General features: G+C 43.5%; 1 protein-coding gene across 6 annotated transcripts in view; it reads right to left on the minus strand.

Moving 5' to 3' along the window:
* plxnb3 (plexin B3) overlaps nt 1–18,146 on the minus strand; it is a 70,931-nt gene that overhangs the window by 4,713 nt on the left and 48,072 nt on the right. For 5 of the 6 annotated variants that reach the window (XM_054790931.1, XM_054788391.1, XM_054789252.1 and 2 more), the window contains 26 exons: nt 17,953–18,066; nt 16,227–16,317; nt 15,984–16,153; nt 15,761–15,912; nt 15,550–15,655; nt 15,326–15,462; nt 14,857–15,033; nt 14,625–14,787; nt 14,425–14,556; nt 14,250–14,354; nt 13,991–14,152; nt 13,766–13,917; nt 13,593–13,693; nt 13,279–13,496; nt 13,031–13,209; nt 12,826–12,892; nt 11,818–11,964; nt 11,653–11,733; nt 11,511–11,589; nt 11,336–11,439; nt 11,168–11,255; nt 10,931–11,097; nt 4,356–4,516; nt 4,125–4,272; nt 3,944–4,008; nt 3,721–3,796 (listed from right to left, as the gene is read on the minus strand). In XM_054790931.1, the coding sequence (XP_054646906.1) occupies nt 3,721–3,796; nt 3,944–4,008; nt 4,125–4,272; nt 4,356–4,516; nt 10,931–11,097; nt 11,168–11,255; nt 11,336–11,439; nt 11,511–11,589; nt 11,653–11,733; nt 11,818–11,964; nt 12,826–12,892; nt 13,031–13,209; nt 13,279–13,496; nt 13,593–13,693; nt 13,766–13,917; nt 13,991–14,152; nt 14,250–14,354; nt 14,425–14,556; nt 14,625–14,787; nt 14,857–15,033; nt 15,326–15,462; nt 15,550–15,655; nt 15,761–15,912; nt 15,984–16,153; nt 16,227–16,317; nt 17,953–18,066 (3,342 nt within the window). Of the gene's footprint in view, nt 1–3,720; nt 3,797–3,939; nt 4,009–4,124; nt 4,273–4,355; nt 4,517–10,930; nt 11,098–11,167; nt 11,256–11,335; nt 11,440–11,510; nt 11,590–11,652; nt 11,734–11,817; nt 11,965–12,825; nt 12,893–13,030; nt 13,210–13,278; nt 13,497–13,592; nt 13,694–13,765; nt 13,918–13,990; nt 14,153–14,249; nt 14,355–14,424; nt 14,557–14,624; nt 14,788–14,856; nt 15,034–15,325; nt 15,463–15,549; nt 15,656–15,760; nt 15,913–15,983; nt 16,154–16,226; nt 16,318–17,952; nt 18,067–18,146 lie in introns of those variants that run through there. The other variant, XM_054792598.1, reaches the window with a different exon arrangement.

The following is an 18,146-nucleotide window of genomic DNA, read 5'->3' on the forward strand; positions in this document are numbered from 1 at the left end:
AATTGCACGTTAACGGTGGTAACTAATTTATTTCATTCATTAAGTTTTATTTTTACGTTAAAGTTACGCGGGCATAATTAACAAATGCACGTCATGTCAAGCCACACCTCTCTGTTACGACAGCAGACAGAAGCATATTGTAGTGTCCCCACACACTCACACAGAGTGTGACACTCTTTTATAACTTTATTCTGACCTGAATACATCAACAACTGTGCAATTCCAACACCATGTAGCGTAAATTCCAGTGTATAAGCCGCACTCACAAGGTTTACCTAATTAATACACAAACATGTATCAAGACGAGTTTAAAATTTTAAAAAGCTATTAATATTAATATAATATTTTATATAAGTTTTCCTATAATGCATTTTGTCTGAGCAAAGCATTTCATTGGAAGACAAGCGGCATAGAAAATGGATGGATAGATGAATGGCATTGCAATGCTGCCTCTGTCCACCAGAGGGAGCCAGAGGAGCTCAGGGCCCAGACCGAGGCTGATGTCATTGCAGCGCCCCGGCAAGCACCAATGGATGTATTGCTCAGATGCAATGTATTATGGGAAAACTTTAAAAGAGTTGTTTTTTTCATTTTAAAGTCATACTGGTACATGTTTGTATATTTCTCAGGTATACCTTTTGAGTGTTAAGTTGCTGTGTGATGAGTTTAGCGTGAGCCAGAGTGTTGTATTGTTACACTGTTACATATATAATGATCTCCTGCAATTTCCAGTGGGTTGACAAGCTTGTCTTGAGTGCACTGATAGCTCATGATTGGTTCCTGCCAAAGAAAGAGCTACCGTTTCCTCACTGACTGTTTCGTCACAATAATGTCTTTGTTATTCATGTACGTGTGGTCTTAATAAACAGAAAAACAAAAAAACAATAAATGGCTATTCTTACCACCCACTAACGTAACTCTTACTGTGAAAGTACGATTTCATGCATTTAAGTATGTTTGGAAACTGTACATTTATAATCAAAACATGTGAATTCAGATTAAATTACTTGGTGTCTTAGAACACAACTCTTCATGGCTCTTCATTTATATTTTTGTTCTTTTATCTTTTTGTAAAATGCAGTAAAAATGGGCATATTTCACACATAGTTGCAAATGGTGATTAATCATGATTAATTAATTTGAAAACTGTGATTAATTTCATTCAAATTTGTAATCATCTGACAGCTAGTTAATTAATATCAGTAACTCGGCAGGAATCCACAACATAGAGCTGTAACAGTCATCAATGCTCCGACGACAGCTCATGCTACCGGCTGAACTAAATTATAAAATAATTGACAGCATGTGCGTTAGAACAGAAAGTTAAAACAAGAGGAAACCAGGACAGAGCAAAAATGGAAGTACTACAAAATAAAAAGCATGGAAACTGGAACAAAAGGCATGAAAGAGACCAAACTGTCACGCAGGCAAACTCATGGACCTTGACAGTACCCTGCCCTCAAGGATGGATCCCAGACGTCCAAAAAAGTCCAAAGTTAAAGAGAGGGAAGGGTGGTGGGAGGACCAGTGGTGGGCCGCCGGCGTGACCCCTCCAGGGGACGGCCTGGACGGTGAGCGAGATGAAGGATGCAGGACCCCTCTGGGGGTCGGCCGGGACGGCATGAGAGGCAGAGCCGGCGGGCGAGCTGAGCTGTAGCAGGAACTCCAGGTGGAGCACACTGGCATGAGGAACCCACCAGGACAGGAACTGAAGGAGAAGCAGAAGCTGGTGACGTCTCACCCAGACACGGAGCGGGAAGAGGTAACGTCGCAGCCAGACACGGAGCGGAAGGAGGTGATGTCTCGGCCAGATGAGGAGCAGATGGAGGTGAGGAAGCGGGAAGCATCTCGGCCTGACGTGGAGGTGAGGAAGCATGAACTCGCGTCGCCAGTCACACAGCTGCTGATACTAGCCCTCCCCTTCCGAAGGCGGAGTCCAGACAACCTCCTCTGGCAAAACCAGGACCAGGGACAAGTGAAGGGGGGTTTGGAGGAGGGTCGCTGGTTCCACCCGCTCTATCCCCCAAACCAGAACAGCAGGGGGCCTCAGGAGTGGTGCCGGGACGGGCTTGAGGAGATGTGGACGGGCTTTGGGGGAGTCTGTGGCTTGATGAGTTGAGATGTGGGAGTGGGAGGAGAGCTGACCTCTGGATGTTGCACGGGGCAATGTGGGAACCGGGGAGGACAGCTTGGGCTTGGAGTGCCTTGGTGGAACACGGCCCATCTCTTGGCTTTTCTCTGGGAGCAAGATGGGAGGTGAGGAGGGCAGCGGGAGCTTGGAACACCTTGGCGCAGGAATTCGAACACAGCCCACCTATTGCCTTTGCACTGGGAGCAAGGCAGAAGGTGAGGAGGGCGGCGGGAGCTTGGAACGCCTTGGTGCGGGAACTGGAATGCGGCCCCTCTCTGGGCTTTCCACTGAGAACAAGGCGGAAGAGGACGAGGAGGGCCGCTGGAGCTTGGCGTGCTGATGATGAGCGTGGACAGTCGTGGGCTGAGCCATTGGCAGGAAACCAAGCAACATTGTAAGCGGGGAGTTGCACCTCGGCGTGGCGTGGAGAGAAGGAAGGGAGTGACTTCACCTTTTGACGACAAGAAGCCCTCGCGGGAGATGGCAAAGGTGTGTCTTCGGCGGGACCAGGGTACACCCGCGCCATGGGATTTAGCGTGTCATCTGGCCCCCACACCATGTTTTCCAATTCCTCTGAGGAGAATTTTCAATTCTCCTTTTCCAAATCTGTAAGGACCACCCAGGCCCAGTAGTCCATCTCTGTGAGGTCGTCTTGTTGTGGTCGGAGCATTCTGTCACGTTCTGGCTTGTGGTGTTATGACGGCAACCCCAGGATGCGAGAGATGAGAACCCAAGTGCAGGTAAAATTATATTTTTAATTATAATTCTTAATGCTGCTAAGCAGCGGCAGGAATCCACAACATAGAACTGTAACATTCATTAGATGCTCCAACGACGGCTCACGCTATTGGCTAAACTAAATAATCCAAACGCAATTGACAGCAGGTGCATGAGAACAGAAAAGTAAAACAAGGAAACCTGGACAGAGCAAAAACTGAAATACTACAAAATAAAAAGCATGAAAACCGGAACTGTATGAAAGAGAACATAAACCAAACTGTCACGCAAGCAAACTCATGGACAGTGACATATACCTCGATAATGTAATAATTACAACCATGGAATTTCCATTTCATCTATAACTAACAATTTAAAAATGTCTACATGGGTTGATTTGTCATATTGGCCATTTTTAGTTAAATTCACATGTTGAGCGTATTTATTGGGATTTCCGAGCATACATAAATACAGAAAATTGTACTTCAATATAATTGTTTTTCTTTGTCTTTCTATTAATTTAGACCAACCATACACGCATAATAAATTGGAGTTCGGAGTGTCCATGAATGCACCTCACCCAAGTGTGGTGAGAATGTTGCATGGTGGATATCCATACAGTATATGCTGTTGGAAATGCACTGCTGTTGATGTCGTTATGTCAGAATAAAGAATAATTAGAAGAGTGACAGACTTTGTGTGACTCTGTAGGGACACTACACTGTGCCTCCTTCTGCCGTCATAACGGAGGTGTGGCCTGCCATGATGCACATGCCTTATCACTCACAGTCAGAATGTTCTAGTTCCAGATAGTTGTGTCACATTAGTCACAAAATGGTTTGAATAGAATGTAGTAGTTTAGTTGCACTAACCCCAGACAGTTCAGTGAGAGTGGAGTTCATCTCCTGGTAGCATCCAGACGCAGCACTGTGGATGTCACTGTAGTACCTGCACACACATACGTCTTGTGTGATGAGGATGCATGTTTCCAGGGTAACTGCATGACATGGGATATGTCTCCATGGTAACAGTGCTGTAGTGGACATCTCGCTATGATAACTTTACAACAGGGGACATGTTTCCATGGTAACTCACCTCTCCACCAACTGTTTGTATCGAGGGATTTCTCTGGCATAGAGCAGCTTGTTGACCGGAGAGTCCTGATTGGACAGAAAGCAGTCACATGGGGTTACATCTCTCTTTCTCTCTCTCTCTCTCTCTCTCTCTCACACACACACGCACACATAAGATGTCAGTGTAGTGTCGAGAGACATACCCGTCCCACTTTGTGCTCTGACGTGGTGCATGAGTCAATAAAGGTCTGAGCAATGACGGACAGGACAGCATCAATGCTGTCTGTGACCTGGACGTCCAAAACGAACTGAGGGTTCTTCAGGATGTTTACCCAGAACCTGAGAGGCAAGCTGGCACATGAAGACAGACAGACAGACATGTCAGAGACAAATACAGATAATTAGATGGTCAGTGGAATTGGCCGCTGTCCCACCTGTTGGTCTTCCAGATGTGAACAGTCTCTGGGTCATCGATACCATGTTTTTCCGCCATGTCGTCCAGGAAGTCAAAGAAAAACCTGACAGCGATGGGAGGAGGACGCTTGGTGCTCAGGATGGCCACAAAGACGTCGTCCACAAATTTCTGCAGTGTCCCCTTCAGACCGGACAGGTGGCCAAGTCAGTCATCAATACAGGACACATTTGATAGTGTTGAGTGGTGCCTTCAATTACAGTCTAGTCAATTAAATCTCATTGCGTTACCTTTATGGACAGCAGTAGATATCATTGTTTACCTCCATGGTCAACAGTGTAGTCAGTAAATATTATTTTTTAAACTCGTGTTACCTTCATGGTCAGTAGTATGGTTAGTAAATATAAATGCGTTACCTGCATGGACAGCAGTCTAGTAAGTAAATATCATTGTGTTATTTTCATGGACAGTATTTTGGTCAGTAAAGGTCATTGCTTTTACTGGTGTTACCTTCATGGGCAGCAGTCTGCCTAATAAATATTGTGTTACCTTCAAGGACAGCAGTATTGTCAGGAAATTTGACTGTCACTATCTTGGTTAGAAGTATGGTCAGTATATAGCATTGTGTTGCCTTCAAGGACAGTCTGGTCAGTAAATGTCATTGTGTTACCTTCATGGTCAGCAGTATGGTCAATATATACTACAGTGTAAAAGGACAAGGACCACCTGGTCAGTTAATTGGGGTGACCAAACGTTCCCAGGCACGTCACATGTCCTGTTTTCATGTCCTGACCTGGATGTCCTGTTTTTTCTGTTTTTTTAAGAAAGTGATGAAAACGTGGGCGTCTTTTTGAATTTGTGTTGCCAAAAGCCGCAAAAAACATGAATGCTCCAAAAAAAAGGCTTAATCAACATCGCAGGGACAATTCTAGTGGTCCTCAATCAGCAATACATCTACACCTTAAAGCAACCAATCACTCTTTTGAGGACAGCGAGGTAAAGATTTTGGCCAAAGAAAACAGATGGTTTGAAAGAGGAGTAAAGGAAGCTATTTTTGTCAAACAACAGAACCCATCATTGAATCGGAATGGTGGTTTGAGGTTTAATTTAGACCCTGTGTTCAGCAGGTTACTGAGACCAAAACCCACAGCTCTTAGTCTTGCAAATGAGGTGAAGCCAGGGCCGAGCCAGTACAATAGATGCTAACGAGCCAGTATCAGAGTCGTTCATACCCAATTCAGGGAGCGACACTTCCCTTTTATCGGAGGTGTTAATAGCAGGATAGGATTATACCACTACTCCGCCCAGGCTTAGTGGAAGGAACCAATAGTAGGAGGGTGTTGGCACACCAATTCCGCCCACTCTTACTGTATTTAAGGCCTAAGCTACCAGCACTTATTAGTTCGCTGACGAAGCTCTTCGGATGAGGAGCGAAACGTCCGACACCTTCTTCACAGAAGTACAGATGACGTCTCAAGAAGCCTTTTCCTCGATGGACAACTCCCGTACGACTGAGAGCCTACACAGACTCAGGATCCTTTGTCATCCTGTTTTTGGAATCATTTTTTGAATGTTCGTCCTTTCGAATTTGTTTCTTTGGTTATATTTTTAATATAACAATTTTCTATCCATACAGAGGAATACTTTAAATGTATTTAAATTATAAGTTATCTTTGAGTACACATATCATTGTGTTGCCTTTACAGTCAGCAGTTTAGCCAGTCAATAGCATCGTTTTATCCTCATGGACAGCAGTTCGGTCATTAAATGTCATTGTGTTACCTTCATGCTCAGCAGTATGGTCAGCATTGCTGGGTTGGATGTACTGTAAAGTTGGAAATTGAGTCTCTAGCATCAATAGGAACTGGGACTAACATTCCATTTCTCCCGGGATTGTTCATATTTAAAAATTTCGATGCCCAGTCTGCCGACCATAACAAAGAGCCGCAAAGAAGAATCCGTGGAACACCAACAAAGAAGAAGTGTCAGGAAGCGTGTGTGACCATTGCCACCATGGATTGTTTGTTTGATATTATGCACAGTGGTTAGTGGGAACTATTATTGAACTACTATTAAATAACTAATATTTTTAAGTGCCTGCAGCATTAGACACTCTCCAACACATAGACAATATGATATATGTAAATGTATTTTCAGGTTTGCAAAAATAAAGATCTTTTGTGAAATAAGCTTCATAACATTTATATTCATATAACATTTATATTTATATAAGTTCAATGGGTTGATATTTAAAGTGGTGTGAAAATGTCTTTGCCCCCTTCCTGATTTCTTTTTTTTCATGTTTGTCACACTTAAATGTTTCACATCATCAAACAAATTTAAATATTAGTCAATGAAAACACAACTGAACACAAAAGGCAGTTTTTAAAGTAAACATTATATTATTAAGGGAGAAAAAATTGAAACCTACACGGCCCTGTGTGAAAAAGTGATTGCCCCCCCCCACCCTGTTAAAACATAACAGATTAATTGAGATCTATCAGTCTGGAAAAGGTTATAAAGCCATTTACAAAGTGTTTGGACTCCGGCGAACGACAGTGAGAGCCATTATCCACAAATGGCGAAAACATGGAAGAGTGGTGAACCTTCCCAGGAGTGGCCAGCCAACCAAAATTACCCAAGAGTGCAGCGACGACTAATCCATGAGGTCACAAAAGACCCCCCAACAACATCCCAAGAACTGCGGCCCTCGCTTGCTTCAGTTAAGGTCAGTGTTCATGACTCCACCATAAAAAAAAACATTGGGCAAAAACGGCCTGCATGGCAGAGTTCCAAAACAAAAAAACACTTCTGAACAAAAACAACATTAAGGCTCATCTCAATTTTGTCAGAAAACACCTTGTTAATTCCCAAGACCTTTGAAAAAATACTTTGTGGTCTGATGAGACAAAAGTTGAACTTTTTGGAAGGTGTGTGTCCCATTACAGCTGGCATAAAAGTAACGCCGCATTTCAGAAGAAGAACACCACACCAACAGTAATATATGGTGGTGGTAGTGTGATGGTCTGGGGCTGTTTTACTGCTTCAGGACCTTGAAGACCTGCTGTGATAAATGAAACCATGAATTTAGCTGTCTACCAAAAAATCCTGAAGGAGAATGTCCGGCCATCTGTTCGTGACCTCAAGCTGAAACCAACTTGGGTTCTACAGCAGGAGAATGATCCAAAACACACCAGAAAGTCCACCTCTGAATGGCTGAAGAAAAACAAAATGAACACTTGGGAGTGGACTAGTCAAAGTCCTGACCTGAATCCTATTGAAATGCTGTGGCATAGCCTTAGAAAGACGCTTCATGCTGGAAAACCCTCCAGTGTGGCTGAATTACAATAATTCTGATGAGTGGGCCAAAATTCCTAAGCAAGTTATCGCAAACGCTTGATTGCGGTTGTTGCTGCTACGGGTGGTCCAGTTATTAGGTTTAGGTGGCAATCATTTTTTTTTACACAGGGCCATGTAGGTTTTCTCCCTTAATAATAAAGTTTCATTTAAATGCATTTTGTAGTCAGTTGTGTTGTCATTGACTAATACTTACTGTATACGTGTATGTTTGATGATCTGAAACATTTAAGTGTGACAAACATGCAAAAATAATTTTAAAAATCAGGAAGGGGGCAAACACTTTCATTAGGGATGTCCGATATTGACTTTTTTGCCAATAACTGACATGCCGATATTGCCCAACCCTCAATTTCCGATTCCGATATCAACCGATACCAATATGTGTAACATCACATATCTTTTTCTGGAAGTGGATCTTTCCAATAAACGATGCCCAACCCTAGCTGCACATGACGTCACGTCTGGTTGATGTCGTCACGGGCTCAAACAAACGGGGCACAACAAGTGGCTTAGTACCTTAAGTCAGAGCGACAATGACACATACTTGCACTGTTCTCGTATGTGGAAATCATTCAAATAGGGATTTTGGAAAAAGTTACTAGAAAGATCCTCAAGGATAGTCATTAAGGGAAAAAGTTAATGAAACAACCAAAAAATTCAGAGAAAGGTGGCTGCTGAACCTGTGTCTCTCATTGAGACGATCTGAGTATGAACATGCTTGAGTTTGCAGTGACCCACAACAAGCAAAATTGATACTAAAACCAAAGTTCAAATATTGTTGCTCCAAAATGCTCATGAAAATGAGAAACACAGCAAAAATTGCCTTTATAAAAAAATATACAGTATGTACCCAATTTGTGACAGCAACAAAGCAACAGAAGACTTGAAAATGTCTGAAGACAACAATCAGCTCATTTTAGAAAAGAAATTGTAGCAAAACCTTTGCTTGCCACAAAATCAAAATTTGCTGGAAAGCAGGGATTAAACACACACAAAAAAAATCAAACTCAACATTGAGGCAAAATAACGTTAAAGCAACTGCAGATGCCGAATTTTAGATGAGAGCAAAATATTTGAGAAGAGTCTAGAGCAGGGATTGCGAGCTACCGGTAGATCGCCAAGGTAGTTTGGGTAGATCACGTAAACGTCACTTTGTTGTTGTCATATGACATCAGTCAGCTGACATTAAGGTCCCCTCCTGATTCGCGCTTGCTCCCCCGCAGCGTTTCAAGCTACACACGAAGATGCAATTTCATCTTTATTATTGTGATTATGGATGAACTAACTCAGCGGTAAGATGTTTATATCTATAACTAAAGTTATCTGTTCACTTGTAGCGGCTAGTTACGTAGAAAAAGTGCATTGTTTACTGGCTTTAATTGGCGTCATGAACTCTCCTACAAAAATCAGTGTTTTCTACACGTTCGCTTCTTAAACTATTATTTCATGATGAAATTAAAAATTTGCCCATTGGTGAAACCTTTTCAATATGTTGCCTTGACTTCGGCTGCATTGTCTTTTGCATAATAATTTTAAATTCTTGTATATCGGTAATGTTTGATAGCAAATGCTAACTGGATGTAATACATGAACTGTGTGCCCTAATGAACGTTACATAGCTAATTTGACTGACATATTACCAGTACTCAGGTTATGTACACAACTATTTAGGAGTTATGTGTAATTATCTTTATTTCATTATCGAAGTGAATTATGATAGCAACTACTTTGATTACCTGTAAACTTTGAAAATGTGAATGTGAAATAGTAATCATTAATATTTCCAATAGAATTTCAGAGTTTACTGGTTACATTTTGTATATGTTATATGTTTTATAGAAAGAGGTAGATCATTTTGATTGGTACTTGCATGCTGAGAAAGTGCATGCACTCCTGATATGCATGTATAACGTACATAAATACCTACTCATTTATTTTTTAATAAATATAGTAAATATATATACTTTCTATATTTATAGCAGTAGGTAGATCTTTGGGACTTGGTCATTTTAAAAGTAGCTCTCAGGCTAAAAAAGTGTGAGCACCCCTGGTCTAGAGTGTAGACTCTAGAGCAGGGGTCGGGAACCTTTTTGGCTAAGAGAGCCATGAAAGCCACATATTTTAAAATGTATTTCCGTGAGAGCCATATCATATTTACACCGAATACAACCAAATGTGTGTATACAGTATTTAAGGAATACTAGCAATTTTAGAATATCAGTCTCTGAATGTATTCTTTGCAATAATGTTGTTATATTGAAGCTAACCAATAATAAATAACTTTTTACCATTAATGCAACTTCTGGTGCTGCATGGTTTTGTGACCTACTCCGTATCTTTCTTTCTTTTCCTTTTTCATCAAAAGGGTTGTCTCTTCACAATTAGCTAGCTGACTATTTGATTAAAGAAGGTTTGATTAAAGGAGGGACAACCCCAATAATAATCAAGTTTTGGTGTCTGACACGGAAAACATGGGAAGGAGAGCTGGAATTGCGCTAGAAAAAAAAATGGATGGGTTAAAATGCATTACAATGCATATTTTGAATTTTGTAATGTTTCTGTTTCTGTAATGTTTTACTTTAAAATGTCAGGAAAACAAACTAAAATAAACACATTTTATGGTGTTAAGAAATGTCTGAGAGCCAGATGCAGTCATCAAAAGAGCCACATCTGGCTCCCGAGCCATAGGTTCCCTACCCCTGCTCTAGAGTCTGCTTGACAACAGACTCTAAACAAAGATCTCACACATGCATCAACATCCATCAAATATGGTACTTACCCCTTCACAAATAAGTCCAACATTGTCTTTCATGGCAGTAGCGCCTAATTCGACAACCCAACCAAATGTAAAGAAGTTTGCAGTTCTTTCATTCTTTGGGAGTGTAAAAGGAAGTCTGGACCACCAGACAGATTGAAATGTCAACTTCAGTGATGTTGTGAAAATTTATATCTTGAGAAAAGTCTGTTTCTTCTTAAGAATGTATTCAACCACTCAATCACGTTGAGCTATTTTTTATATATCTGGATTGTATAATCAGCTCAAAACCTTTACAATGGTATCTGTGCATCTCTGTAGTAACTGAATGGTGGTATATTGACAGCTTGCCCCCCCAAGTGAAGACCCGAAGTGACGTGGACTGCCTCAAGGTCACACGGTTGCAACCCAACAATACATCATTATGTTACTTTTATGGACAGCAGTTTAGCAGTACATCTCATTGTTTCTACTGGCGTTACCTTCATGGACAACAGTCTGGTCAGGTATATCTCAGGTATAGCCTTTGCCCTCTCTCTCTCCCTCATGCTGCTCTTTCTGTGTTTGGGAATTTCGGAGTCTTCACTGCTTTTCACCAGATGCCACAGTCGAAGGCCCTCCTCTTCTTCACTCTCCAGCATCGGCGTTTCTACGGAGGCAAGATGCTCTTTTTTATGGTTCCACTTCTCACAGGTTCTAAAGCGAGGCAAGGCTCTTACTTTCTCCAGTCTGAAACACCTGGTTGACACGAGTGCCACTGGAACTCTGGGACCGTGGGACGAGAGCAACCGTAGCTCCGTCTGGAACCTGAAGAGCCAGGAGACAAGGTCAGGAGAACCAGGCCAGCATTCAGAGGACCACTACGAGGCCGTATTGGCGGTAGCTACCTTGTAGTGCTGCAACGTGTTGAGTCTTTTCCAGCGACCTTGAACCACGGCTGTGACATCATCGTCCGACAGCGTCAGGTGACCCGCCTGACCAGAACGCCACTCTGCCGGTCAAGCCACAGTCAGAACCGGCTGTCAATCAAAGCTCTCACTGGCAGGTGAGAAGGGTGTTTACCTAAATCCAAGTTGTCAGCCGCTGGTCTTTGAGAGAAAGCAGCTCCTCTGTAGACCTGGTCCAGGATCTTGTCCTTCACCTGAACACAGCAGGCAGTTAGACGTGTGAGGACAAGATAAGTGAGGACAAGACAGACCGGTACCTGTGTGATGGTGTCCGTGTCGAGCACTTTGACGGGACAAGGTTGAACTTCAGCGCCATTCTTCACCAGCACTGTCAGAGTCTGAACTCACACACATACTGTACACTTAACACACTGTGCACTCTCATCATGTACCTGTATGTGTGTGTGTGTCGCCAGGGTTACCACAGCACAGTAGTCGATGTCCTCACGAAGCAGGTGGCTGTCATTGAGCGTCCTCTTAGCTTTTCCTGTCACTGCATCCACTGGACCTTTGTCCACCTGATACTTTATGGCCCTGTACAGCATGTAGAGGGGCTCGCCTGCCACCTCCTACACAATAGAACAGACAGAGACATGGTGGTTAGGCAGTGGCGTGCGATCAGGGGAGGCAGGTGAGGCCGAGCCATCAAAATTTAAAATAATAAAAGAAATAATAATTTAACATTAACATTAAACTGTATTATAAATGTAATTACTGTATGAGTCCAACCATTTTGAACATTTTCTTAAGTAAAAATAGTTCAATTTGCAGATTTCCTGATCAAATACAGGGAAGAAACCTGAGGTCTTGAGTGCACACTGAGTTGAATCATGGCGACTGCCAGTTTATGTTTATCAGCATGTCGACAATAATATAATGTTGCAGAAACATTTATTATACACCATGACTTTGTACAGCCTGTTTAATGTAAGTGTGATGTCATTATTTTTGCTAATCAGACAATAAAATACATAGAAATGTCATAGGGGAGGCACTTCCGAGGAATGGTACTGCCGAGGCAGTACCGCGGCATCCTGAAGGGGCGAGGGCATGCGTTTTTTCAGCACGAGCACTAGCTAGCAGAAAATCAAATGCATTCAATATATTTTTATGCTCTGCTGAATGAATTAATTAATTTGACTGCTATTATATACCCAAACTCACCAGGGGTGATGAGACTTTTACAACAAAGTATCAGAATGTACTTCATATACCTGTACAAATAAAAGGTCAGAACACAAATGTTTTTGTTATCCTCTTGATGAGCAACCTGTATTAACGTAAAAAACTCTAAAGGAGCCAGTGCCTCACCAGCCATAAACCTCAACACGTGACTGTGGTTAGGATAGACGAGATATGGCAGATAGGACAGATAGACATCAGACAAGGCAGGCAGAGACACGTCATATAAGACAGAGACAGACATTCACCTTGAGGAAGGAGTAGAGACAGATGGACATCCAGTTTGTCAACATCTTCTCGACAACCGTCTCTGTCCTGAAACAACAGTGGGGGACAGAGGTCAGGACAAACAATCTGAAACTGAACATGTCAAAAAGGACTTGTTTGGTTTGAGACATCCTGGACAACAGTCCAAATATCATATCTAAGTTCAGATGCTTTCATTTCGTGTACCTTCTTAGCATGAGTTTGGGGTTCTTGGCAACGTACTGCTGGACCAGATCCTGCAGTAAACTCTTCATGACTTCGGTGAAGTATTCCAGCTTGTCATGCAGCGCCATGGTCAGCAGACTGGCCACGTAACCGCGGTCACGCTGGGAGAAGCCCTGCTGGGCCTCTAGCGTGTGGATAAACTGAGGGACAGACAGGAAATAGACGTTAGCTGTTGCAATCCGCCTTACCCAGCCCATGGCCACACCCACCCTGGTTAGGAAGAGCCTATTGTTGAGCAGGTTGTTCAGCTGCTGGAGACCCTGTTCCACCGTCTGTCTCCTGAACTCTGGTAGGTCCAGGTGCCGACTCAGAGGCGCCGCCTGGTGGCCTGGGAAGAAAACTCTCTCTGCGTATGTGCGATAGTCCAGCAGGGGAAGACCTGGTCCTCCCACGTCGCTGCTCAGGTCCATCATTTCCGTCATCAGGTCTACACGGGAAAGACGACCAGCAAACAGCAGCTTGTTAAAAGAATATCCAAGGTTTTCGCACAAACAAACCAAACCAAGATAAAGTTTTTGCTTACCTGTGAATTCTTTGCGACATTGATCGCCCACATTGATCTCCAACGTTTCCAACTGTAACAGAACCTTCTTGTAGTCTCTGAGGGCTTGCTTGCTCTTCCTCCTACAGCACAAACATCTTCAGACTTCCCAGACACTAACCCTAACCCTGAATGCTAGTCTGCAGCTTGCTCACCTGTACATGAGGATCACGACGAGTACTGACAGGAGGATGACAGCCGCTCCCGCCCCCAAACTGATCTGAGCAGCTAATGGGATGGGAAGCATCAGAAGGTCGCTATCGTACTGAACCATTCCCAAGTCCACCTGCAGGTGTCCCATCAGCACCTTGGACAAACAAACACACATGCTGCTTTACTAGGAACACTTGGACCATCCCACCGCATTCATCAAAACTTACTTGGAGGCGAGGCAGCCTGCTGCTGTCGTCCACACTCATTGGCTGGACCTCAGGAGGCTCACAGTACAGGTGAGTGCTGTCCAATGTCTTTACCTCACATTCCTGGTCTCCCAGCAGAACTGTCACCTCTTGTCTGGACATTGCGCGTGTCAAGTCCTCGCCCTGGTAGACATTGCCATGGCAACAGCATAGAGGTACATTTTAGGCCAGACAGTGATGCAGAGACAATGTGTGTCCATTGCATGAGATGTCACTTCACCTCCACAGCGAGCACGCCGCCAGCTTTAAAGTAATATGGAGCGTCTGGAGCTTCTCGGTTGAGAGGGAAGAGCCGAGGATTGGGATGGTACGTGAATCTTTTGCCCTGAGAGGAAGATAGACTTGATTCTCTAGAGCTGAGGAAGAATGAGACAGCTGGAGGGACAGATGAGTACCTTGATGCTCTCATAACGGACTCGCACGTTGTCCATCTGGAACCAGACACCCTTCACTTTGACCTCTGGGGGGACTGATGGGGTCGGGCAGGTCATCTGAGAGGGAGACAGGACAGAGCAGTGCTCGGACACCTGTGAGACAGAGAGACAGATAGAGAATGAGACAGGTGCGTAAGCTCTTGTCTTATTGTCTCGCTCACCGTCTCCATGGTGTTGACGACCACCTGCTGTCTGGCACTGAGAAGAGCCAGTCGTTTTCTACGTCTCACCCTCTGTACGTCCACAGGCTCCACCCACACGGACATGATTGGCTGTTGCACCACATCAAGATTTCTGCCACTTACCAAGATGACCCGCCCCCCTCTGAGGACAAAGTCACCGTCAGGTCACATGTCACAGATGTATCGATGGCTGCTGTGAGGTTCTCCTTACGCATAGAAACTCTCTGCGGGCGAGGCATCCGTAATGACAGGGTCATCCACATAGCGGAACGTCACATTGGGAATGGAACGCTCCGCCTTACTGAACAAAACCCGAATTGGAACTTTGCCGGTTTGATTTCTGGCAAGAGTCTGACAAACCAGCTGACTGTCGCTGACCTCCTCCACTCTGACGACACATAGGACCACACACAAGATCATGTCAGACTACCAGGGAGCATAGCACAGTAGGAATAAATAAATGGGGACAAAGAATACAAGAGATTGAAGGAAGGAACGAAGAAAAATAAAACATAAGCAGGAATCATACTAGGAATTACATCTGGAGTACAGTGTAGAAAGAAATTAATAGAATAGGTCATAAACATTGTGCTATGTAGTCGTCCAACTGCAAAGTAGGGCTAGAATACAACCAGAAGTAGGAATATAAAGTAGGACCAGGAAGTGAGAGCAACACAAACATGTAGCAGGGTTGTGTTCCCAGGAAGACATTCAGGTGGGACGTCTGGCCCGTCGACAGCTGTCGTCCTTTGATTGTCAACCTGGTCCCTCCAGAAAGTGGACCTTTGTCAGGAAGTAGACTCAGAATGCGTGGGTCCTGAAGACAAACATGTTCTCAAGTCTTTGCTCCTTCAGCCAAACTGTATATTTTAAAAAGAACATGGAAAACCAAACTTCTTCTCACCTGATAGTTGAAGTTCATGGCGGACGTTCCTGGTGGGCCTTTTCCTGTGGTAACGAGGACAGGCCCTGCCCTCTGCTTCTGGCTGGCCTGCAGCATACACACAACCCTGAAGGGGCACACACCCAAACACAGTCAGAACAAACTGTTGCAAACACACATGTAATAACTACTTTGTCTGTGTTTGCGTGTGTGTGTGTGTGTGTGTGTGTACCTGGTGGATATTTTGTACTCTTCAGGTTGGAGAGGGCACTGCACACCTGCCACTGTGACTCCACCCACCACATCGTGGTAGCTCATTCCCAGGTTGGAGCCACTAATGGTCACCAACACTCCGCCCTCCAGAGGACCAGACAAGGGGTGCACCTGCAGACGGACACTTTGACTGTTTCCATGTCAACCAGTGTGAGGAAAAGTGTGACAGGTGGATCGGTCACCTGCGTGATCTCAGGGGGTGGGCATGTGTCTGCGGGAATGCCGTTGCAGGTTTGGTTGTAGACACAGCTCGGGGCCGTGCTTCCTGTGCACCATACACAGCCGTACTCCTTAGGGACCACCCAACACTGAGAACAATCTGACTGGCCAACTGAGCAGTTGTACAACTGCACTGGAGAGCACAGGTAACACATCAGCATGTGTGCACACATACACGCACACACGCACACAGGTGATGCTCTTACATTGAAGACCAGGTAAAGCATCGATGCGTCTGGTTCCTGTCCTCAGGAAGATGGCTGCTGAATAAACCAGCTGACTGACAGCGTAGTCAAACTATAGCAAGTATCAACAGTGTACACATCAGTGTGTGTACATGTGCACAAGAGTGGCCCTGAATTGTTTTTAAAATCACACCAAACTACATGCTCAATCTGTGCCATTTATGGAAAAAACTCACTGTGCATTTTTTTTTCTTTCATTAAGAGGTGCCCCCTACCTCCCACCCCCCTCCGATTCGTGTCTTGATTAATTTGTCCACATACTATGGTTACTCAGAATAAAATATGATTCGACAGAACAAATGCAAAACTGATTTTTGGCATTGTTGCACTTTTTATGGTACGGTTCCAATCAACTTATTGATGGAATCATATACCATATTAGGTCAATGTGTGTGTGTGTGTATGTGGTTGTGCACGTGGGGGTCTATATATAATTTAACCACCTATGTATGAAATGCTTTCCTAATGAAGAAATATTCAAACTTCCCAAAATGTCAACTTTTACTATTATCCCTATACAAACAAAAAGAGGGCTGCCAGTTTTACTCATGACAAGAAAAAGGGGTCTGCAAGTACATTGGTGATATTTGACCACAATAGGAACAATCTGCAGAGATAGCATCACAAATGAGAGATAACAAGATATGTGAGTGTATTCCATTGAAATGTCAGTCTTATTCAGTGATATTCACTGTCTATTGTCCATGTTATCTTTCATATTGGCCGTAATTGTCCTCTTGGTGGCAGATAGGAACAGCCATCGATGTTCACCGACTACAAGGGGGAGAAACTGTTGACAGTGTTTTGTTGAACTCCTGGATAGAGCTATGCCCATCTCAGGCCTATCATTGATGACATAGTCTTTTGGAATGTTTCATCTTCTCAGAGGGATTTTGTCCGAGTACAGTAGATGTTCCTCTCCAATCTGACTGGTATACCAGTCCCACAAGTCAATTTCTAATTTGTTATTATTCATTTAATTAAAATTTCATTTTATTATTGCCACCACACCTTGATGGCTGGTGAATCGTACTGTGAGTCTTTGCTCCTTGTGAAGGCAGAGGAAGTTGCAGAGAACTTGCTGGTATGATGGTAACTCAGGCAAAGACGTTCCAATCAAATACAGATTTGATGGAGTTGTAGTATCCATTTTCAGTCAAGACACATGCATTGCAGTCAACTGCTTGTATCGTTCACACCTCGACGTTAAATTCATGAATTCATGAATATGATGGTTGAGACGACAATTTTGAGATGTTAACCATGGTTACTGTTCATGACAGACTCAAAGCATCAATCTCATTATTTTATTGGAATACTGACCACACCATAAAAAGTGCAATAATGCCAAAATTTGCATTTTTTTCAATCACACTGAATTATAATTTTCCATTTGTTCTGTCCAATCATATTTTATTCTGAGTAAGAATAGTATTTGGATAGATGAATCAAGACATTTGTAACCTCCAATATCCATAGATTTTTTTGTTCCCTGCTGTGATAGACTGTACTGATTTCATTAGAAAATGCATATTTTCTAATTCTTCAAGGCCCGAGGGCCACCTCTAGATATGTTCTGATTTCAGAAAAAATTTGCACAGTGAGTTTTCTCAGCTGGTACCGCAGCGTGATTTAAAATATATATTTCAAAGTGCCACCCTAATTTGCATGTGTATGTGTGTGTTACCTGGTGGGGGCTGCAGGTGAAAGTGTGTGTGTTGTCGTGTGTTTTCTGGACATCTGCTGTTAGGTTGACTTGGACACCCTCGATGTCCACCACACACACATACTGAGCCTCGTCCTGCATACACACACACAGTGTTGTTTCTCGGTTGTCTGGTGATGGACACTTCTTCCCGTGATTTCATTCACAGTCTCTGA

This window comes from Dunckerocampus dactyliophorus, chromosome 1 (genome assembly GCF_027744805.1).
Source record: "Dunckerocampus dactyliophorus isolate RoL2022-P2 chromosome 1, RoL_Ddac_1.1, whole genome shotgun sequence".
NCBI lineage: Eukaryota > Metazoa > Chordata > Actinopteri > Syngnathiformes > Syngnathidae > Dunckerocampus > Dunckerocampus dactyliophorus.